We start from the raw sequence: 25,146 nt of genomic DNA on the forward strand, positions 1-25,146 counted from the left end.
AAAAAAAAATTGAAGGTGTTTTAGTGGTAGAGTTAAAACCACTAGGATATCGAATAACATTCAAATAATGATTTCTAAACATCTTCTCTAGTGATCTCTGTAACGTGGTTCATCATCATCATCACTTCAGCTTCTATAGTTGCAACGGCGTGTCACAACACTCGGTCCTGCTCACATCCAGCCGCTATCACCAGCCCTTGTGGCCTCCATTCAAGAACACATTTGCCCTATCGTCCATCGGTTCTGCAACATATGTAATCAGCCCACTGCCTCTTCAGCTTGCAGATTCTTTTTCAACGTATCAATAGACAGTAGATATTATTTTTATAGACATAAACATTAGATATTGTTTTTCTGAAAGATCAAAAATTAAACTGGGGCTCTTTTACTTGTCAGACAGTAATAGGAACTGTCTCACCTTACCTTAATCATTATAATACCCACTAGTCGAGTTCCCAAACTTTTCATCCCCAACGTCAACCGAACCTTACCAAACTACCCGGGTGTTTGTTGCATACTTAAGCGGAACCCTAACTTATCTTAAAAAATTGTAGCGAACTCTCGCTCACGTAGGTGGAGACCGAAAAACTTACCTATCCGAACAATGCCCGCATAGCCCCGAAGTTCGAACGGGTTTGCAAGTAGAAGGCATGAGCGGTAGCGAGTGAACAAATAGGTCTGTTTTACAAGCGTTTATTTAACTTTCCTTGTTAGTTCGCACCGATTGAGTTGAAATTCTGCTCACGAAATATGTTTAGTTTAAATGACAATAAATGAATATGTTAGTGATGTTATTTTAAACTCAATATAGCAAACGTCCCAAGATGGCGAACCATTTATCCTTATGGACTCTTATTGAAGGGTGTTCTAATAGGTACACATTACTGAATGACGTTAATCCAAAAATATTGTTTGAAAAAACTTCTAAATTTTATGTTCTCTTCTATTCTTTAAAATAATGCAGAATGTACAGATTCACGAAAGGCAGTCTTAATTTTTTTAGTGTTACACTTAAAGCTTGTATTTATACTTTAAGTTTCTATCTTAGGTTACTCGGAAGTTATTCACAACGCGCGCCTAACGCGCTTAAAAATGAATGTTTGATAGAGGATATGCAATCTGTGTATATATAAAAATCTTCTCGTTAAGTACTTAAGTTTACATTGTGAAGGCAAAACCACATAATAAAGCAGTAATTTATAAGAAGATCAAGTTTTGAAGCGAAAACGCTTGACGGTATGTCCGTCATTACGAATGATTTCCCAACCGCTTCTGCTTATGCATTGTACCATCAACAAACGCAAGAGACCAAACGGCGGTCCGGGACTCTTTGCGAAGGATTTGAGTGAGGTTTCTCAGTAAAGTCCGTTTCGTTTTTCGAACAACTTTGAAGGAAGAGCTTTAAGAGTACATACGTACTGTTCTTTTAACATTTTACTCGGTTTATCGGCCACACGGAAATCGAAGTCTTTCGCAACAGTTTAAAATAAATTGGCGAGATAGAAATGTTCGAGTTTGTATTCCATGCACCTTGATATTTAAGGAAAAGAATTGTAAAAGGACGTTCGAAGTTAAAGGATTACTATTGTGAATGTATTTCAAGAGCAGCGTTTAATTAAATAAAATATTAAATCTAGGAAACTGGTACATGATAATAAAATATCCATGCAAATAATATCCATTTCATTAGTAAAAGTAATATTGTACATAATATGAAAATCAGGTATTATCTAATATTACAAACGATATGGGATTTGCATTGACTACACGACAAATCTCACGCGAAGTCCGTGCTTCAATACCTTGCATGAATAACCTCTCTTCTTTGGGAAGTCGGATAAAAAGTTACAAAAATACACTATTACTTAGACATGATTAGAGACATCAATAAAAATACCGCAGTAAAATCATTAGAACGTCGTTTCGATCAAAACGATGTTCCGCGCGAGCTCGTTGAAACCGTGATCTCATTCCGCATCAAACCCTCCGACCGACAGATTTATGTGCAAAGCAAATAGACGATTTGACTCTGATAGAGTTTTATTGTTATTGGAAAATGGCATTATTTGTTTTCATTCTAAAATTTTGATATTCCACAAACACAAATTTGGTATTGAAATGGGATCATTTGTGTTTGAAAAGTAATTTCAAGGTTCAAGACTCTTTGAAATATATAATTTACACCATTATGTATTTTGCAAAATCTATTGAAAAAAACTTTCGATTTTTTTGTAATGATTTACTACCATTTATGATTAAACCAGCTAAAATCATAACAGCGACAGTTCGATCAAAACGACGTTTCGCGCGAGCCCGTGGAAATCGTGATCTCATTCCTCGTCATACCCTCCGACCGACAGAATCATGTGCAAAGCAAATATACATCATAACTTTATTAGAGTTTTTGTGACAATTATTTTTGTTAATGAGGATGTATTAAACCATTAATATATTGGCTATAGATATGTAGTAGCTAGTTACGTATTCTAAAACTGTAAAATATTCTAATACGATATAAGCTCCGACTAAGCATTAGGCATATATCCAATTACCAATATAAATTAAATATAATAAAAATGGACATTCACGTATTTTCCACTTGGCTCCTAATCAAATTAGATAGCTGTATGCTGGCAAAAATTATCTTTATATCAAGTATATAGAAGTAAAATGCTAGGCGTAAGCTTTAGTTGGCGGTACTGAGATCGGTCCTGCCTCTAATAGTTTACCATTATCGTTTACTCAAATAGGTAGGTATGTCCTACACAAACACTCTGCTGGTAATGTGAGTTTTATTGTCTTGTAAGATGACACTGTACATTAAAAATACACATAATGGCACACGAGGTCGTAAAACAGTTTAGTATGCGAAATAGCGAAGTACTTACGTAATGTGGGATGTGTTCTAATAAATTTATAACATAATTAATTTTTTACTCGTTAGATATAATTATAAATTTCATAGAGTTTCAGATATTTTTAGCATATTAGTCCATTACAAAATAAAAAAATAAGAAAACACGGCTGTTTTAAGCTGATAATAATTAACTGAAAAGGAAAGTAATGTAGCCTATGACACTGACAAAAATTGACGAACTGTACGACATCTCATAATATTATGTTAAATACGTCAAGTCGTTTGGGCTATAGGGGGTGCCAAAGATATCGAAACCGCAGTGCAAATCACGTCATCAGCAGTCATCACCTATTACACATGTAAAGAATTATGGGTTACTTATTATCACATCACGATAACCAAACAATTCACAAATAGTGTTCTACCGCCATATAAGTATACTACTATACTAAGGCATGCAGTATGCATCATACTTCCATACTGGAAGATACATAATTATGTAAGCAAAAAATAAACAAGATGCTACCAATGCCTGTTCATTAGTACTTAAAACATAATACCATAGTTCTACAATGATAAAATAGTCATGTCTAAAAGTAATTACTTTAAAAACGAACAAAAAATATATATTTCGTTTCAATAAGCATAAAATCTGTTGAATCGCAGCGAAATCCTTTTTCCACTAGCAGCATCTTCGAACGAAGCGTATCCGATCTGTATCCTCGCCGAATTAGCGTCGGTTTTCAAGCGAAAAACCAATGAATCCAAGCTGAAGCCGTATCATAATCTTACGTCCCTCGTAATTTACATAGACTTACGTCACTATTTTTCTATTTAATTTCTTTGTTTAAGCAGAAACTAAACAAATTCCTACATAAGCCCGTTCATTAACTAAAGAACGGGCTTATGTATTTAAAAACATAATAACTTAGTACTACACAGATGAAATAGTTAAGTAATGGGTAAAAGTTATTACTTTAAATAGAAAGGAACAAAAAATAATCATTCCGTTTCAATAAACACAGTACAAAAATATCAGTTGAATCGCAGCGAAATCCTTTTTCCTCAAGCAGCGTCTTCGAACGAAGCGTATCCGAACTGTATCCTCGCCGAATTTGCGTCGGTTTTCAAGCGGAAAATCCAATGAATCCAAGCTGAAGCCGTATCATAATCTTACGTCTTTCGTAATTTACGTAGACTTAGTCACTATTTTTTTATTAAAAAGTAAAATTAAATCAACCCCTTTTTAGCAAATTTATATTTCTTGTTATGGCCTATATAAAATACGAAATAATTCACAGGTGAAGCTTCTTTTCCACACTATATGATGGAAATCAATACAAAATATTTGTCAAATATGGTGGGTGGTATATGTCAATATGGCAAAGATATTAAATTATTACCTATATGTGCTTAAATTATTCAACAACTGTTGCAAATAAGATATTTGTCTTTCTATTCGTATAATAATAAGATTTATTATGTTTATGCATAGTAATAAGAGAAAAAATAACGATTTTACGTGATGAAATCTTATATGAAATCCTACACATACAAAGAAATACAGAAAATGAAATAATTCTAAATGATATACTCTGCACTTTTTCTATGGACCATAATACAGACTATGAAGTGAGTTGATATATGACTGGAAGTGAACGTCTTGTAATGTTTCACGAGGGATTTGTACTGTTGCAGTATCGTATGTAATACAGCACACAAGATATCCTATTTTTGTACTTATATTACTACTTTGTAAACGCACTGAATTTAAACGGTAAGAAGTTTTAGTTCTGCGTTAGGATTTTGAGTTTTAATATTATGGAAGTATACATAAGAGTGGATAGCAATCAAGTGCATAAAATATCAAATAAAAAAGAACAAAAGAAAGAAAAAAAAATTAAATGTTTTCAAGACGACGATACCTCATAATTATATTGATTAATATTTCGCTTTTTAGATCAAAACCCATATCAAAAATTAAACATACATATGTACATTCGAAAACTAATTTTCCGTCGCTCTCGCTTAAAAAAACATAAATTTGAAAACAATTACAAACAATTCAATTTACATATACTTAGAAGATGTTCAAGTTACTTGTAAGAGCTCTAATTTATATGATTAATTGTATATTTTGCGAATGAAGAAGGAATTTGTGTTGCAGGTGCAATGACTGCAATGAATGACTGCACGTAGGAAATACCATAATGGTTGTATGAGTTTATATTGCTCACGTTTCGAAGTAATTTGTTATGTAGGTTTAACTGTCCTAAATCATTCATTATAATATGTAAATTGCAGTTAGAAAATTATGACTAAAATGAACCCTTTTAACATTGAAACTTTGTATGCGAAGCAAAACTTCTCGTATTTATTATTTTCAATTTAAATTTGGAATACTAAAAAAATCATTTATTTGCCACGACTAAAAAAAATTACGATTTTGCATTAAATTTAAAAATAAACATTTGAATGATTCCACAAAAATGAAAAGAAATTTTTGTATCAAGCATAAATCCGGGAGGTGTCACAACACCCAACTTTTCGAACTGCGAAGGGTCCTTGAAATCCCTGGAACGCGCAAGGTGGAATTAAAATGGCAACACTTGAGAGTATTCAAACGTCGAGGCCAGTGATGTATCTCTCTAATATATAGCAGTACTTTTTAAAACTTGCCAACTTTACCGAACTGTCTGACAGCGGAACGAAAACTGGAAATGTGGTTCAAAGCTGGAAACGAAAACGATACCTGAAAATAGAAATGAAAAAATAATTCATGTTGTAAAAACATCGCGAATAATATAGTTATGATACCGATCAATAAAGCAGAGTTAGCTATAGATATCTATAGGCGGTAGTGACTACTAACTATAAAGCATGCCGCATGCTTGCTACTTTTATATTAGTAAAAAAATTACGAATACCCAATTATTCAAACTAAGATTATGAATATTGAAAAGCAATAACTGTTGTTTTTTTAACATCGGTTTCTTATGTATCGATATTCATTACCTGTTAATGTACAAGTAGAGATTATTACATATTTATTGGATTCTCTTTCATATATATTCTTCCTAATAAGTTATATTAACGACCACTTAATGCTTATGAAAATCTAGTAAGTGGTTTAAGTAAGCCTAATTACATATTGAGTTTCATGTTATAGTCTTTGATTGAACTATTATGGAAATTTAATTCGCTAATTGGGCCTTTACTACTCACGACTAACTAATGAGTTGAGTTCATTTGCATAGTTCCCTATGCATCGAAGTGCAACTTCTACTGGAATTTATTACCGCCGACAGTTTCGAGAGGAATTAATTGGTAAGGACCTATTCACGGGTACTACATGCAGCTACGTGCACCGTTTTTCGATATTATTTCTACGAACTTAAATATCTTCAGTCATTTTTTTTGCATGGATGTTTTTCCAAAAACATTTTTCTAAAATGTTTAAACAATTCGATTCCGCAAATATGACATATACCATATAAAAAGGTTTTTTTAGCTTAAATTAATTAGCAAATGGTTGTTATTTCTTATTTCTTATACACCACTTATATTACTACGGTCTGTTTCATTAAGGTATACCACTCTTCACCAATCTTCGGTGAAGCACCATTCTATGCTCAGGATTCTTTCAGTCGTGTAGGAATCTAGGAGACCTGTTCCAGTAATAGAAGTATTGAAGACTCGTCATTTTTTCGTACACATTTTGTCGCCAGGACAATTGACAACTACTTCGTAATACTCTTTTGAAAACTAAAGGTACCTGGTATTTTTGCACCTACAACTTCAAGAGGTCGAAGTTGTTCCAACAACGTATCACTGCACGTAGCGTACCTATACCTGCTGTAAGGTTTATTTTCAAGTCTCCATTCGCTTTGCTCATTTTTTCCACCTAATAAAAATATCTACACGATGTGAATGGGGTCTGGTACGCGGTTGCCTTAGTTTCGAAAGAGCCTATTCAGTAACTGGGTGTTCTCAAATTTTTCTTTGAATAAATTTTTATCCGGCTTAACTTGAGAGAGTTTGTAATAAAACTCAATTTGGCCTATTTCTCACGTCTTGTTACCCGTATTACGGGTGAAATATGAAATTCAAATGGCTCCATAATATTCCACGGTTATTTAGATACGTTGATATGGAGTTATTGAGGTGTGAATATTTTTAAAGTTAGTGAATATTTTAAGTACTTATATTGATTGCTTTAAGTATAATAATGCCAATACCATAAAGTTCCAGGAATCGTTTCAAGTGAAGGAGTATTTTCAAATAATGACTTAGGCCTGGCAAATGGAACACATGGTGTACTTCAACCAAATGAACTGATCAAAAAGGGGTCTGAAGGATGCAATGGATAATTGCTGGGCACAGTAGGTACAGGACCAATTTTAGTGGCCTGACCTAGAACAAGCTATTTTCACTATTGGACGTGGCTGAAAAGTGTAATTCAATTTTTGAACAGTTTAGAAGCCAAAAAATTAGGCGCGCTTGTTACTTTATGATACTGAAAGGTAACTTCAAGTTAAGTGCTTCAGAAAGTGATCAGTCCTTAAACTGACGAGCGACTTCTCAAGAGCGCTTTCATGTTTTGAAGATAACCAACACGTAACAAGCGTTCAAATTCTTTAGTTCCCTTTAAAGGTTTTTCGAGAGTCAACCAGTCCTTATCAAACATAATATGTATACTTGATCAGTACTTTAATTTTTTATATCAGAACCTGGGGACTGTCTGGCATCAGACGCTTTGGTAGAAATTAGCTACTTGGCCACCGTGGGATACATTAATAAGACTGGAGGAGTCACTAATTTATTACCAATTTTGTAGTAGGGAGGTATCTTTTGAAGAGTCCCACTGTGTACCGGAAATACTTGGGGGGAAAATTTATTTTGGAAGAAATTTGTTCAAGTATCTCTTGACTTTCTCGCAATTCGAAAATCCGTCCAACAATAACTCCAAAAATTTTGACTGACACATTTGATTGATGTGATGATTTAAACATCTAGCACTATGTTTGTGTGACCGAAGATGGAAACCTTTATGTCAGACTAGTGTATGATAACCAATATGGTACATGGATCATCATAATATTTATATTTCTTTTTACCACCATCATTCTATTATACCTCTATTCTACATACCTGGTATTAAGCTTCGGACATAAACTAGTCTTGAATATGACACGCATAACCCATTCGCCTCGATCCCGTCTTACAAAATAAAGTAAGAATATCTTGAGCTGGAATCAGTATGCATAGGCCGTAACCCTGCTGACATCGTATCAAAACGTGCGTATCACCTAGATGAATCTAGATATAAGTTAAGTATATTTTTTTGTAAGCTGATTTTTTGGAAATAAATTGGCAGAATTTCCGCAATTATTACAGTGTGGATGATGTCAAAAGTATTTTATAAGGGTCGTTCTACAAGCATTTTTATAACTTGGTATATTTGTGTTTTTTAATAAAATTTAACTTACTACTCGTTAAGTACTTACTACTCGTTAGTATATAGATTATGCATACAAATATGCATGCATTTGTGACTGATGCATATGACTGTGACGATTGAATTAAGTCGTTAAATTAGCCACTTTCACTTAACCCATTAGCTGTTTGTAATACTAAGTTAAATGATGTATTCAATAATATCATCGCGCTTTTGATTAAACTGTGAATCAGTTTTCGTGATTGGGTGGTAGGTAGTGAATGCCGGCTGAATTACATATAACGCGACCATCTTAGTCTTCAGGAGTGACAAAGTATCTGTGCTGTCAGGAGTGACAAGCATTATCATCTGTGTAACGGTTTCAGATGGAACCTCTGTTTTAAATGAAACTGGTTAATGATGTCTACTTACCACCAGTTGGACTGATTGTTCATTTGTTACTCAGCTTCAGATGGTCCCGCGTTTGAAATAAGGAGATGACTGTTATCTTTGAACTAAATTTACTGCTCATATTTTCTTTGCTATACCCCATACTGTTATATTTATAGAAAACACACACATACTCTCTATAGAGTCATAACTTGACTGCTTAGCATTTATAAGCGAACTTGCATATCTAAAACCGTATATTAATGCAAAACGATTAGGAATGCACTAAAGTTTGGATTAAGTTACAAGTGTGAGGTATGAAACGTGTTAGTTCCTTGTCTTACTAAGGAATGATGAGATGATTTATCTTAGTATGTTTAGTATACGTAATATATTATATACGAATTATGACCCCCGGTTTCACCCATGTAAGTGTTAATACTTGGAACCCTAAATCCCTCGGAACCCTAATCCTTTTTCTAAAATAAATGTAGCCTAAGTTACTCCTTATAACATCTGCTAATTGACAGTGAAAGTTCCATCAGAATTAGTTCAGCCGTTTCGAATATTACGAAGAACAAATAGAAAAAATGGTAGTATTGAGTAAGACGTCAACATAGACCATTATGTCTGTGAGGACGTCAAAAATCAAAGTATTAAAAAAATATTTAAACTATTTTTAATATTAATTAATTGTAATTTGCTCAGCACCAAATAGACAGGCTTAGGGACAATTATATCGTTGGTATCTAGCCATTTAGCAATATAATAAACATATGAATAATGATCGCTTGGATATCTAAAATATCTTCTCTGCATGTATGAAACGAGTATCTAAGTCGTTACCGTACATGGTGACGTAGTTTACCATCTAAATACATTTGAACTTCGAACAGCTACAGCTTGATTTACCACGTATTCGAATACCTCGTACCTCGTACCTTTGTATATGAATTTATATAGATTTTGCAAATGTAGCAACCATATTCTTCTTATTAATCGTTATGCTCTGAAAAGAAGATTAGTTCTTTTCTCTCTTTTATTTGTGCGAAGAGTTATTATTAGTACTAAGGAAAAACATGGTGAATTTTAATATGCACTGTTGTTATCAACCCATTACTGTCCCGCTGCTGAGCATAGATCTTCTCGATTTAAGTCATAGTCCATCGTGCTGAGCAAGTGTGAAGTAGTACACTTTGCCCATCTATGCTCAAGTTTTTTTAAAGAACTGTTTGCCACATAGGTTTCCTAATGATCTTTATGTTTATCGTTATACCAAGTCATAATTAATTTGTAATCTACGCATAACTTAGCAAGATACGTGCTTAGGATCTCGGAACATCCGATTGAGAGGCCAAATTTCAATTAACTGTCATTGCCTTACACTTAAAATATTACTAAAAGAAATGCTCCACTTAAATTATTAAAAGAAAATGACGTCTTGCCTACGCGAGCACATCGTCACACGATACGACACAAATGAGAGCATTTCTACTCCCGCATAAGGCTATTTCTTCCTAATTAATCTTTTCAACTTTTCCGCACTTCGTGGAATTATTTACTTTAAGAAATGTATGTGGCCAGTAGTCACTTCTTATCTTTCGTTCGTAACATCGCGTATATTACTTGAGAAACTACTACTGAGTCTATAAATATAATTTGGAGATAGTTCCATTTACGGCATTTAATATCTGTAAAACAGAAGATCCTTTTGCAGTTAGTATCAGAACTGAAAGTCAAAGACTCGTTGCTAAATGCATTTGGAAGTAGGTCACAATTTTCTGCAACATAATATTCCTCACAACAAATATCTCAACGTCAAAGAACACGAACTCAATCGTACCTGCATTTATAAGATTTCAATCTGGCATAGTCAGTGTCGATGGCAAGCGAATCTATTCTTGCGTCGGTTTCATTAATCCTGACGCTTCGTCTCACAAAAGAGTGTCGCCTGTCACACTTTTAATCTTCTACGGGAACAGTGGAGCATTAATGCGTGTAATCCGCTGCTTTCAAATTTTGATAAAACGTGATTCTACAGTTTGTTCTATAGTATAAGTGCTGCGGCATTTGCATAACATTTCATAACTACTCGAAATTGTCAAATTTCGATTTTATTAGCAAATTGAGTGTCAGTAACGGGCATTTTTTTTAAACTTAATATATTTAATTTGTCTGTCACATGAGTAAAGTATGTTTTTTGTTTCAGGGATGGATAAAAAAAATAAAGATCTATTGGGATGTAGATATGGATAATTTAAATGACTACACTGGATGTAATGACGTAAGTAAATAAATATACGAGTATATAAATAATTTATGAAATAATAAAAGATTCGCAATACATATTGCGAATTATTTGTGGCTTCTTAGCAATGGGCAAGGGCAATGACCTAAGGCAGGTGACATACGAGCGATAGTAAAGTCACACACGGATCGCCTGTCGCCACACGCCTGTCGTTAGCGACTGTTACCGATCGTCGGCGGAGGTTGACAGCGCGGGCTGTCGCTCGTATATTGGAATCCTTAGCTTATAGCCCTTGCTATTAATGTTCCAATTTGTACTTTATATTTTTTTTAATTTATTAAGAATTATTCTATTAATTTGTTCAGAAAAAAACAAAAGTTGAAATTTCAGTCACGGCACAGAAGTGTAACTTCTAACTTTTATGGCACGTACAAAGATCATATATGCATGTGTTCGTTTTTTTGTCGGATGTTGCGGGCATAGTGTATTTTGATCTATATAAGTTGAATATTTTTTACTTTTAATTACCATTGGCATTTAGAAAAAGTATAAAAACATTTTTTTTTTCAAAATTTCAAATAATTTAATGCATATTTTTGTTTAGGGATTTTCACTACCGAAAAGTGTAAGTTTTTTATCTCCTACTCAAATTCGCTTTTTGCGCTGTATTGGATTCTTCACAAATATCTACAAGAACTAAAATTGGTGCATCAATGTTTATCTGCTATTTAAGTATTATAGCAACTATCTATGTTTACTTATAGCCTAATTATTCTTGTTTATATTAGTGTGTTGGAAAATGAAAAGGTATAGAGGTTTAATTTATTTTTCGATCATAAAAAACCTCCGCAAAAAAATGATTAATATATATTTTCATTAAATTTCATTTAATTATACGAAAAAACCTTTTCATTTCTGACTTACTAGGATAGTCTATCTCTACTCACATAATGTCTATTGTATTATCGATGTTAATATTTCTTCTATAGAATACCGATGTTTCGGACACAAGTGAAGGTCTAGTAAGTGCACATCAGAACTCTTTTCTTTTTACATTTTTTTTATAAATTTATAATATTTTAATTATTTATCGAAAAGAAGTAACAAATAATATCGTTTATGAAGAAGGCAGGTCTTAATTTGATTAATGTTTTTATGTACACATAATTACATTATTGTTTGCATGACGAGCATGTAACCCACCTGATGGTAAGTGGCTACTGCAGCCCATGGACATCTGTAATCAACCCTAGATAGGATTAGATATTCCTACCTGAGGTCGTCCACAAATGCGCCGCTACCCCTGAGGACTATGCTGGAACGCCTCGAAAAGTCTGTCTCCCTTACCACACCCTTCAAACCGAAACACAGCAACGCCTAACACTGCTGTTATTAGGTAGAAATTACTTAATTTGATGGAATACTTAATTTGATGTAAGCAATGCCGTGCGATTATTCTTAAAATTTCCATCCAATTTTTCAAAGTAATAAAACGATATATTGTTACTTCTTTTCTTATTTTAAATTCATTTAGATCTAAAGTATGATTTCTTTATAAGATTAATCCAAGAAAATCAGTTTTGTGACCTTTAAAAATTCTTTGATAACCTTTCAAAAATGTTTATTCCCACTAGATTAGATTAAGAATTAAGTGAAATAAGAACAAGGAATTACCTTTAATTCGAAAGTCTTCTTATAATCAGAAAAAGGTCATTTATTTAGATTTTGAAAACGGTACGATTGAATTAAGCATCAGCTAATTTAACAATAAATTGATCAATTTGTTAAGTTATGAGAAGAGAAGGAATGAAAAAATGAAAGAATACGAAATTCAGAAAATTATAGTTTCGTCAAATGCGGAAGTTCTTATATGAAAAGACAGGTTTGATATTTATCAGATTGATTTGACAATTTGTTCATACTAGTCATTCTCTTATTTCGATCTTTGGTTGGTAAAAGTTGGATAGATCAGTTTTTAATAACAAGCGCAATATATACTCAAATCCAGTGGGAATACTCTGTAAATTTATATTTATTATTAATACATGATACTTATTGAATGTTACTATGATCCTTTTAAAATACTATTATGACTTACTATTTTACACACGCTTTTTGCCTAGATATAATTGTAATGCAATAACATGTACAGTTTTCGCTTATGTTTGTGACTAAAATTTATAATATAAAATACAATTTTGTAAATAATCAAACAATAAGTGGATGTTGTAACGTAAAGCATGTATTTTGACTCATTTTTTAAATTAATTTTGAATTGTGTGTGAATGTTTTTTAATTGCTTTTCTCATGGTATCTTACTTTTATGTTAAAAAAATTATATGCGACAAAGGAAGAGGAAAGAAAATGATAATTAACATTATCTGGGCTTTATCATTTGAGTGTATTATTATAATCTTAATAATATATTCCATGTACATAGTTCCAAAATTTTCTAATTCAGTTCAAAGGTGCCATAATTCTTGTATTAATATGAAGTGATCGTTATGTTTTAGTTCTTGGGTGAGTTTGATGAAGACACGGACGGAAGAGGAGACGGCGGTAATATTTTTATACAGTCTTTATATTATTTTAGATAAAGTAAAGAGGAAACTTATTTTAAGTGATCACTGCAGTCGAAGGACTTATAAATCCTATCAACTCAATCCACAAATCAACGATTGAATCCGCAATCGTTGATTTGTGGATTGAGTTGGCTAATGGTACCCGTATGAACTAATCTGGATTAATAAAGATATCTTGCTCTTAAGGCAGTAATTAATTAGACATTATATGTATTTAAAATCTGTAATTTTTAAAAACAAAACATCTTACCAAAGATTTAAGTAGCTTTCTAATGTTATCAGTCAGTCCCAGAGACCGTCAAAGGAATTGTACTACGGTAGTCGAATTTATACTATTCTTGCATGTGATTTAAAGTTATATTTCTTAACTTTTTAGTGCCGATTGGAACAGAGAAAGATGCTGAAATGGATATAATTAACGAAAAAGGTGATAAGGGTGAAAAGGGTGACAAGGGAGAAAAGGGCGAAAAGGGTGAGAGAGGAGAGAAAGCAACGAAAGGCGACAAAGGAGAAAAGGTATTAAAAATAATATTTAGCTCATGGGATATATTTTTTGATAAAAATATATCAGATCAATATATTCCAAATCCAATCAGTTCATGTTTTTATGGTTTTGTGTTCTAGGGAGAACTTGGTGCATCTATAACCGGCCCTCAAGGACCACCAGGTCCAGCTGGAGAAAAAGGGCCAACTGGACCTCCTGGTTTAAGAGGTTTGGAAGGTGTAAGTATAGGCCATATTGGCATTTTTGTAAACAGAATAAAAATATAACGTACTCGAATATTTTGTCCAGTGTATTGTACACAAAAATATACATAACATATGCAACAGTTTCGGCTATGCAATAAATTTTATATAATTTTATAACATTTTGAGTTTGTAAAAGTATCTATATTTCTATTTAGTCGTATCTATTTAATAAATACAATTTATTTCAATAATTGTTAGCAAAGAGTATTTATTTCCATTTTTTTTTGTAATCGGTATATTTGATTTCTTCTTTTAGTCATGCCAATGTTCAAAAACAGTAGTATCCAGCTTGCTAAGATCTATGGAAGAAATGAGGGGTCCGAAAGGAGACCAGGGTCCTCCAGGCTTAGACGGTGAGGATGGGACACCTGGCATAACGGTACTTCTATATTTTTATTAGTATTTTTGTTAAACATATTTAAGTTTTTGAAATTTACCTTACATCTACCTTTATTTTACCTTAAATTTACCTTGCATCTATGGGAGATGCACTTTTATTTAAATTTTCAACATTAACACAGGAATTACACATATTTTTGAGATTACACGCCTTACAGTCTATATCGTTCTCCTTATATATTATATTATACCATAATGTGTTTGTAAAAGCTACGTGTAAATGAATAAAGCCCTATTTAAAATTTGTCTTTAGAGAGACATAGACACAAAATTAGTTAATTTATATAATATAAAAATATTTTTTAGAAATACAATCATTTACTTTAAGGGCCAAGCAGGGAAACCAGGCGAACGAGGTCCTGAGGGTTTGAAGGGTGAAACTGGGGAAAGAGGCAAAGATGGTATTCCAGGCATTGATGGCAAACCAGGTGATAAAGGGGAACCGGGAAAAGATGGCGCTCCAGGACCTGCGGGTCCTGCAGGACCGCCTGGACTACGTGGACCACCCGGCCTTGTTGTTAAGGTGATTATTTTAACTTAGTACCAAAATTCAGCGTTCTATTTGCCAGAACAAAATATAAATAATAAAAAAAATATACTAGAATTGAATAGCGCGAAAATATCCATGCTGTAATTGTAAAGTAATAAAAATGTAAGAGTGCTACGGTGCCGTCTGAGTCACAAGAAAGATACATACAGATAGTATACGCATATTCTAAAAACCTCATTGAAAAATCAATTAGGTGTGACAGACACGTCTATGAAGAAGTTCTTAGTGGTTAGGTTAGATTAGGTTACTTTAATGAGTAGTGACAGGACATACTTTGACAGGAAATAGAAGAGGCAAAGGAGGTAGCAATGCCTGGAGAAAAGGGCGATCAAGGGCCAGTAGGACCGGAAGGAAAACCTGGCCCACAGGGTCCAATTGGTGATAAGGGCGATAAAGGACAGAAAGGAGAGCAAGGGATACAAGGAAAACAAGGTGATCGGGTATGAAATAATTGTGACATTTAAAGTTAACAATTTTGATTAAATTCTTGTTTTAATTTCGTTATTATAGATGTAATAATTACCCCTTGGATTTATGTCTAGCAATAGAAAATGAATATACTGCTATGATATTATGTTTCTGTTAAAACTGCGCTGAAGCTCACAAATGAAAAACTCATAGATATATTTCGAATACTTATTGAAATATTCTTTATGTCGTAGGGTGATGTAGGCCCTCAAGGTCGTGATGGTGAAAAAGGAGAAGTAGGAGCGTCAGGACTTAACGGTTTACCGGGAACTCACGGTAAACACGGAACACCGGGCGAAAGAGGGGATAAAGGTACGAAATATTTAACCCCTTTCACTAGTGTAAACAAACGGATGTTTCTGGATTTTTTTCTTCAGTTGTTACGTTACTTTAGTTACGTTAAACAAAAGGCAAATAATAATTTAATGTTAACTAAAAAGTATAGGCTGCAATTAAAGCAACATCAGTGAAGTACATGCTGTACTACTACTTAAATTATACTAATATGGGAAGTCTATTTTCAGGTGATCGAGGAGAAAAGGGTGACATAGGTCCACCGGGATTACCAGCGAAATTGTCATCTATCCTATACTCCGATCTAGATCCACTTGAAAGTGAGTTGTTATTATAAATTTGGCGTAACTTCATAAAATTAATTTTAAGTAAATAGTTATTTATCCTAAACCTTAAACGCCTAGAGATACGTTTAATGTTATCCAGAGAATTGCTATAGCTTAAGCAATATCTCTTAGGTTTTTTTCTTTCTTTTACATTGATATAAATGGCTCGAAGTATGTCGAAATGCCTGTAATTTTGACTCGACGAATAAATAGACAAAAGTAAATTGTCAAGGTCCCTTTTGCGCCATTTAATTACGAAACCCGAAAACATGACAACTTGATACTACTATTTCACATAAAATTTTGTCTTCATAACGTGAACGCAAGTTTCGTTATCTCATATAAGTAACCCACTCCTCTATTTGTCGATATTCATAAGCACCAGATAATACCTTGTTTACTTCATTTATATGATCGATGGGTAACCCAAATAAATTTCAATATAAGGCAAAGAAATCTGGTCACGTAAACATAATAACATAAGGAGATTGAATCCTTAAATATTTTTGCTACTATTCTTTTATTGGCTTTGATCTTTATCTGGGTCTTATGTGGGTCATTGTCTAAAGGACTTTCAATATATACATCTCTTTCTATTGATAAGCGAGGAAAGAGATAAGCTCGCGTAGATTCTTTTGTCTAAACAGCCGTGCCGTGTCTGGCCGCGTCGGCTTTCAGCTGATTGTGACGTTTCTGAACGTTTTTATCTCAATCATATCAGGTTTATGTTGCCTTTACTTTTTAGATATTTTTACGTTCAAAGGTAAACTTGTAGGACTATGCATAAATATTATGATTGAATATTCCAGAACTTGTATTACTTTAGGTCATAGGTTTTAATAACAAAATAATTAAAAGACGTCATTATATCATTTAACTCGTCCTCATCTTCTGACAGAAGTTAAGTGATGGTGAATTTTACTAAAACTCGAAATTATTAGACAGGGTGACTTTAAAAATTTTAAACAGGTATTTCTTTTAGTGTTTTGAGATTCACTGCTAGTGGTAGGCCTCTTTTAATTAGAAGCACCTCAACCAGTCCTAGTCTTTCTGGTTCCTATTATACTCGTGTTTGCCTACGTTACTAGAGAACCTTTCTTCCTCAATGTAATGGGCCTACATGAATCGTGAACTACATTAAGCAAATTGTCGGCAAAGACGATAATCGTGGTTATCTCTAACTATAGAAAGCACTTGAGAAGCTAGGACGGTTTATCTTTAGGTGGTCTACAACGTAGCGACGTGTTTTGACTACATGTAATATGCGACTTTTATAATCTGTTGATACTTCTCTTTTTAATAAAAAAAAATATGGTAAATCTTGAGAGATCCGTCTTGGTAGATCTTATGTTTTTTAATCTTTTTAGTTTATTTTAAGCATACCTCAACCAATCTCCTAAACCAAAAGGTTATTTTAAACGCAATGCATTATGTTTTCTTTTTGGTACGCTTCACGTACTTAATTTGCAAAAAAAGTACTGTACTCTGATATTAAGGGAAATTTAGTAACATGTAACCTCGATGTGAAATACAAACATTTTTTGAAATAGCCTCAATTTCGGACCGAATCTACCGGAAACATTTTATTTGTCAAATATAGATATCTATTTGGATGACACATAGATAACTTGTTTGGTGTTATTCATATTTGCGATATTTGGGTGTCCTCAATAGGACTACGTGCTAAGTATTTTTAGTATGTACTTAATAATAATTTTTAATTTGTTGATGGATAGCGCGCATTGCGTTGCATACTTGTAAAAGCACATTATTAGAGTTTGCTTAAAAAGTTATGTTAAAGTAAATATTTTTTATAAGCGTGAAAAAACATATAAATGAAAATTCCTAATTTCAGATGATGCCATAGTAGAAAAACTAAGAGGCCAGAAAGGAGAAAAAGGAATAGGTGGAGATAAGGCAAGATATATCTATTGTCATTGTTAGCATTTGTTGCATAGAATATCAAATAAATAACATAAATTACATAAAAGTATACGGATTGATAAAAGTAGTTAGGCACGTTATTTAAATATATTGTAACGTTTGCAGGGAGACATAGGTGATATTGGGCCAATCGGTCCTCGAGGTCCACCAGGTACAGATGGTAGGGATGGAACCCAGGGTGAAACAGGTCCAAAAGGCCATAAGGGTGACCAGGGAATCCAAGGACCAAGAGGTCACAAAGGGGATCAAGGAGAACCGGGAGCACCTGGGAATGTACCTATGTCCGCTATAAGTCTAATGAAGGTAAATTTTGCTTTATTTCATGCTATTGAGGCTATTATATAAAATATTAGAATTTATTTGGCATGTAAAAATGAACGAACTCTTTTATTAGTAACTTAGATTTGTGTAACGTTATGATTTTTTAATCGATTTTAGGGTCCTAAAGGTGATAGGGGTCACCCGGGGGCGGCTGGTCCAAGAGGTGCTAAGGGTTTTAAAGGACCAAGTGGAAGTAGGGTAAGACTTAAATTTTGTATGAATAATATGAATTAACTTGTAAATATAGAAAATAATTTTATATGTGTTAAATTTAAGGGCCCAGTTGGACCGAGGGGTGGACCAGGAAAACCAGGAGAGAAAGGTCAAAAAGGAGATACACCAAAGATAGATTTAATAAAAGTAAGATACCGTCTGTATAAATATTGGTGATGTTTTTATCAGTGTCACCTTGCTCCGTTTGAAGAGTTATAGCCTGATTAAATTTATTATTTCGGTTAATAACAATTGAAAACAGGCATGCACATCCTCATCCTCATGTAGTTACTTTAGACATCTGAAATTATTTCTAAACAAGTACGGGTAGATCAGGAGTCTTACTCGAAGTCGATCATAAATCCCTCGTCACTAGTTATGAATAAGTTCAAACATTATAAATAATATTTTTTTCTTTCCTTCTTCCGTAAAGTTTGATCGTCTAAGACAAAAAAGATATGTTGATGTAATGATATAAATATGTTTTCCAACGTTATGTTGAGCACAAAGGTTTAAATGTACATACAAAAATGTCTATATTTTGTTGTGACGTACTCTTAGGTTAAAGGTGAGAAAGGAGACAGAGGAGACAAAGGTGTAGCTGGTGAAGCCGGAAAACCAGGACCACCAGGAACCTGTAATGAAACAACTCGCGTTTCTCTTCCTGGTCCACCTGGGCCTCCTGGACCACCGGGACCACCAGGGACATCGTTAACAGGACCCAAGGGAGAACCGGGTGGAATAATATCACGTGGCATAGTAGATGCTTTTATCGATAACGATATAGGTAATTTAATTTTTCTATTTTTGAAAATATAATGCCTCCAGATTTTGTTGATTTATTTACATAATTAAATAATATTTTATTGAATAATGTGATATGCTATATTCCATATGTTTTTATTATTAAAGTGAAAGTAATGAAATTTAATAGAGACGAATTACGACAAATGAAATATTATTTTCGAAAAAATACCAATTTGAAACTTTTTAACATGGCAGGTTCGAAAAACGAAGAAGGCGACGATTTTTATACAGCTTCTACTGTTATTTTTAAGACTACCAAGGCTTTGTATCAGGTAAATACATGATATTTCCTTATTTTTGTTTTGATAATACATTTTTTGATTACCCATGGTAATTCTGTGTTTGTAATGGCTGTAATTATGATTGTTAGACAATATATATAGAAACATATATTGAATTAACTGTTTTGTTGTCTTGTTTAATGGTTTATGTGTGATTTATATTTTATTTAAAATTGTACTTTTTTATTATAAGTATTTTACTATTGCAGAGGACTTCGAAGACAGCACTGGGAACACTAGCTTATGTATTGGAAGAGAAAATATTGGTATTAAGGGTTGAACACGGATGGCAACATGTAGTTGTAAGTTATGTTTATTTTGTATGCACTTTCGTTTTAGGTATCTTAGGCTAGCCAACAAAAATCTGGAATACCATTTTGAGTTATACACAATTCGAAATTTTCAAAAATATTTAGACTCGCCTGGAGTAAACCACAAAGTTGTTACCTTTGAGGACGAAGGTGAAACGCCGAAACCAATCATAATGTTCATGACTAATTTTATAAGATTTGATAAAAATCTGCCTATCTAATAAAAAATCAGTCCTCTTTGTGGTCTGTATTATAAGTGCAAGAGCTTTAGTAAATATTTACCACATGTTTCACCTCATAGTAAATACTACGTGCGTATATTTACATATTAACTATTTATTATTAGTCTTTATTATAAACTAAAAAAATCCATATATATTTTTTTAATAATTATTCTACATAATCTTTTTTCTAGATGGGATCATTAATGGGTGGTAGGGAGCCATATGGAGGTTTGTCGACCAAGCCAGCGCGTACAATTCCTATGACCACCCCGCCGCCATCAGTAGTGTCTGAAAATCTTCAAGAGGGCAGCTATGTAAGTTTGTTGAATAGTCCGTTTACATTGGGTTAATTGTTTAGGGTATTATACTCGTAAGATTATATTTCGGAAAGAAAACGAAAGTAAAAGAAAAATGGGATAAAACTTTGGCAAAACCAGAAGGTATGACGTACGACCTGCTTTATACATCTATACACATAAAAAAATTAAACTGTCTGTTTCTTATGGCAAAGGAACAGCTTAATAACATTTATTAAATTGGTCTGTCTGATTATCTGTCCAGCTGTTTGTTTATTCCGGTTCGTATCTGAAATAGCTTCAACGATCTTAATGGTTCTTAACTGGTAGTTAGCTGGTGATATAAGGAGTAATTATGGCTAATTTTATTTTAGAAATCAGGGTACCGCATAAAAAAAAAGTACTAATATCTCCAAAGTCTCACACACACTTAAACGCGGGTAAAGCGGGGTAGAGGTTGTACATTATAAATTAAACGTTGTTACAAAGAGAGGTTTCACATCTAACTAGGTAGAGAGATCAAACTCAAAATCATTATCCTATCACTTGCAACGAGAAAGCAATTTAAATTCAAGTATGGAAGCATAAAGCTGACAGGTACTGAAATGAGATTTCGTTCTAAAGACATTTACATTGCTGGCACATTAGAAACACACCTTACTACAGAAATTAGGTAGTAAACCAAGTAACTAAGAAACCGGTACTGCTTATTAGATAAATAATTTTAAGGGTTTGTAACAAAATTACCTAATGATATCTAATTTATTTTAAGTACATCATAAATTCACTACAAAACCCTACTACCAATATCGAAATAAAATTGTAAGGATACCAGAAATCTCGGCAACATAATTTAAAGCTAGTTTACTTCAATCGGTTCACTTAACTTCTGGAAATCTATAGCAATATATATGAGTTTTGAAGCAAGCAACAGTAAAGCAAAACATTGTAAGGTTGTTACGTGCCTGCTAGTTCTCCATACAATTCTCAATGGTGCCTGAAATGTACCAATTGTAACTCAAATAGCGTAAGGACTATGGTCTAAAGTCATGTCATCCTAAGAAAATACTATCTAAGGTAGGTGAAGTAGGTATTCTTGGCTATTGTGAGGAACTACGGCCTAAAGCTTTCATACGTAGCAGTAGAAAAGTAACGGCCTGATTATAAATACTTGTAAGTTTCGTATGTAATAAAAACTCCTTCTCCTATTCCAGATCCGACTAATAGCACTGAATGAGCCGTATCCTGGTAATATGTTGAGCCTTACCAATCGGACTGGTCGTAGTGCGGTGAACCAAGAGTGTTACAACCAAGCACTATGGGCCGGTTTCAGAAGCACCTTCGTAGCTTTCCTTGCGAATAAGTAAGTAAAGCCCTTTAATACCTATTTTGGTAGAACCTTTAGTAGTTCCACCTGTCTACCTGGTTTTAAATTTAGTTTGACGGATTTAGCATGTCATTGAAGGTAGTAGCATCCTCGACTATGGCGACTCCACCGTCACACCTATTCCTGTCACATAACAACAGTATAAAGCGCTACTGCATACTTTTCTAAGGTTATTCACCTTAGTCCGGAGTTATAGCGGTACATCTGTGGTGGACCACATATAGGAATCTAATCTTATCTGGATTTTAAAGATGTCCATGGGCAGTAGCCACTTACCATCAGGTGGATTTGATGCTCGTCTGCTGCTCGATATGATTGTAATTAGGTTAAACACCAATCCTATTCAATGGTTATTATTTTTAGAAGTTTGTTTTTAATTGTGGTCTATGTGTTACCAAATGGCTCATCTTTCTTAAATTATATCAAAACAAATGACTATTTCTGCTTTCAGGGTAGAAGACCTCAAATCAGTTGTAAAGATTAATCGAGATGTGGATATTCCCGTTTTGAACATCAATGACGGTGTACTCTTCGACTCCTGGGCCCAGATGTTTGACGGCAAGGGAGCGCCATTAACGAAGAGACACATCCTCAGCTTTGATAGGCGGAATGTGCTAATTGATCCTAAATGGTGAGTGTTTTGGTATTTATAAAGTTATGCCATTTGTAAAGATTTTTGTTTCATACGCACATTATTAATATTCAATCATTCGAAGATTTTCGAACTTAGGCAATCACAATGTCAGCACTTAAACAATAAAGGAAACACCTAAGAAGCTGCAGGTTTGTTTGCGAATGTATTATATTCGGGTGAAGTCTACCAATTCGCACTTTGCTGGCGTGGTGGATTATGGCCTCAATCCATCTTCCTCGTGGGACCCGTACCCAGTAACTGACAGTAATGGAATGACTACGATGACGGTCACAAAGAAACATACAAACATGCGCATGAAAAAAATCATTTTTTTTATTGCAGGCCAACAAAGGCAGTGTGGCATGGGAGCGATGAATTTGGCACTCGATCACCAAAAGCCTACTGCGATGAGTGGCAAAGCGACAGTCCGACTAACTTCGGTGCAGCTTCCTCCCTCAATAGGCACAAGCTGCTAGGACAAGAACGGTAAGACAAAACTTACCCTTTATTTTTTTAGTACGTATTAAATCTAGGTATAATACGTAGGTGGTATTTTATTATTTATAAGCTACTTAATAACCATAAAATATAAGTGCTAAGTTTATTCACGTATATCCGTAATGCGATTAGCGAGTGCTAATATCAACCGCTGGACTAGATAAAGTGAAGAGGGAGTTCTATAATTAATCGCGCATTTGGATAAACCAGTAGATGAATGCTGAAAGCAACCACACAATTTGGATAAAGGAACGAGTCTCCCACTGTTCATTGTTGCTCATGGACCTCAAATAACTAAAAATCCTAACCCCTTTACTTGTACTAAAATAACAATTTTCATTGAAGTTTTCATACTAATGGTATATTCATACTATGGAAAGTTACCCTTTCTGTGTCCTACTGTTGGACTCTCTGAGTCTACTGAGTCTCTTACTACAAGGCCTAGCGTAGAGCCATCCTTCGCTAAGTTGCTTTAATGCGGATTGTTGGACGAAGGTATGTGTTACATTCTAACAGGCCCTAAAAATTATAAGGTTTAATTTCTGCCAATTAATGGTAACACTCGATATACATACTGAAATGCGTTAATATGTAAAAAAAATGATTACCATCCATTCACGCATTCATTTACGATTATTAAACATTCCAGTTACAAAGTTATCCCTACAAATATTTCCGGCATCCAAACGATTACACTCCAAATGAGTTTCATTTCACTCATGACGCCCATATAAGCTTGACAAGCGTAACGCTAATGCAATGTCATATAAACCGAATAGTTTCAAAACCACGCGGGTACCGAACTATTGTTTCCTATTGTTCAGATTTAACGAGAATGTTACAATTAAATGGGATATCTTGAACTAGGTCAAACGTTGACACACATTTGACGAGCATCCCTTTGTTGTCGCTTAAAATAATTTGTTTTGTGACAGTTATATTAATTTATATTCGTCCTCGAGTGTAAAGTGATATTTTATGTGTATTTTTTGGCTACGCGTAAATGTATGTTAGTGCTCTATTTTTTTAACATTTTTTTCAAGTATTTTTATTTTCATTTGTACGTGTATAAAACGTGTAGAAAATACCTTGAGACTTCTGAAGAAAATCATTCTTCATTTGCATAAACATTTTTTACTTAACATTTTTTATTATTTGAAAAAAAGAAATGGTTATATTTGAGGCAAATCGTTTTAAGCTTTACTAATTATTCTAAACTAACTCCATAATATATCTTCTAGGTACCCCTGTGATAGTAAATTAATAGTTCTCTGCGTGGAAGCCACCTCAAACGCGCACAGACGACGTCAAAGACATCGCACGTAAGTATTCTCAATTAATTCTGATTCTTAAACAACTTGTCTTAGCGCTAACGTTGAGCGATGGACTAGCCTTTAATTTACTACTACGACTACTGCCTTTCATGGATATATACAATCAATCCCAGATATCATAAGAATCCTACCTGAGATCGGCCTCAAACGCATTGCTACTACTGAGCAGTAGATAAGTAAGATAGCTTGGAACGCTTCAGATAAGAAATGCATATCTAACTATGCCCATCAAATCGGAACACAGCAGCGCTTAACATTATTAGGCATAAATAGGTGAAGCGGTGGTGTCTCCATAGTTAAATTACAACGGGTTTTACCTGGGTTGTAATTAAGTATGACTGCAACTTTTTTAAGTCCCTTTCATGAATACAAGTTTCTTGCCACAACTGGAGGAGAATTAGATAATACTCTCTACCACAGTGTTTTGCATTTAACACTATTGACTTTCTTGCAACATGCAATAAAAATATTAATTACTTAAAATACTTGTAAATAATAGGTATTTCTTGGATATCCGAAAATAATATGTAATAAATATCTCAAGAAAACCATGTAAATCAATTTATAATTCAGTTGTCGTTGTTCAAATCGCTGT

General features: G+C 33.7%; 1 protein-coding gene and 1 long non-coding RNA gene across 4 annotated transcripts in view; one reads left to right on the plus strand and one right to left on the minus strand.

The window, feature by feature from the left end:
- Window positions 1-25,146, minus strand: part of LOC140756010 (uncharacterized) — a 165,982-nt gene that overhangs the window by 127,785 nt on the left and 13,051 nt on the right. The gene's annotated exons all lie outside the window — the stretch shown is intronic.
- Window positions 1-25,146, plus strand: part of LOC140756005 (uncharacterized) — an 85,026-nt gene that overhangs the window by 56,981 nt on the left and 2,899 nt on the right. Inside the window, exons 4-25 of one of the 3 annotated variants that reach the window (XM_073091393.1) lie at window positions 10,894-10,968; window positions 11,537-11,557; window positions 13,446-13,491; window positions 13,891-14,030; window positions 14,139-14,237; window positions 14,521-14,643; window positions 14,992-15,186; window positions 15,495-15,653; window positions 15,876-15,993; window positions 16,206-16,295; window positions 18,157-18,218; window positions 18,351-18,548; window positions 18,684-18,764; window positions 18,843-18,926; window positions 19,341-19,566; window positions 19,782-19,858; window positions 20,077-20,169; window positions 20,594-20,716; window positions 21,913-22,061; window positions 22,537-22,716; window positions 23,062-23,205; window positions 24,459-24,539. In XM_073091393.1, the coding sequence (XP_072947494.1) occupies window positions 10,894-10,968; window positions 11,537-11,557; window positions 13,446-13,491; window positions 13,891-14,030; window positions 14,139-14,237; window positions 14,521-14,643; window positions 14,992-15,186; window positions 15,495-15,653; window positions 15,876-15,993; window positions 16,206-16,295; window positions 18,157-18,218; window positions 18,351-18,548; window positions 18,684-18,764; window positions 18,843-18,926; window positions 19,341-19,566; window positions 19,782-19,858; window positions 20,077-20,169; window positions 20,594-20,716; window positions 21,913-22,061; window positions 22,537-22,716; window positions 23,062-23,205; window positions 24,459-24,539 (2,564 nt within the window). Of the gene's footprint in view, window positions 1-10,893; window positions 10,969-11,536; window positions 11,558-11,921; window positions 11,955-13,445; window positions 13,492-13,890; window positions 14,031-14,138; window positions 14,238-14,520; window positions 14,644-14,991; window positions 15,187-15,494; window positions 15,654-15,875; window positions 15,994-16,205; window positions 16,296-18,156; window positions 18,219-18,350; window positions 18,549-18,683; window positions 18,765-18,842; window positions 18,927-19,340; window positions 19,567-19,781; window positions 19,859-20,076; window positions 20,170-20,593; window positions 20,717-21,912; window positions 22,062-22,536; window positions 22,717-23,061; window positions 23,206-24,458; window positions 24,540-25,146 lie in introns of all 3 variants that reach the window. The other 2 variants (XM_073091392.1, XM_073091394.1) reach the window with 2 other exon arrangements.

The sequence above is a fragment of the Epargyreus clarus genome, unplaced genomic scaffold, assembly GCF_041222505.1.
Source record: "Epargyreus clarus isolate Ecla_fem2 unplaced genomic scaffold, WU_Ecla_fem_2.2 ptg000034l, whole genome shotgun sequence".
Taxonomy (NCBI): Eukaryota; Metazoa; Arthropoda; class Insecta; order Lepidoptera; family Hesperiidae; genus Epargyreus; species Epargyreus clarus.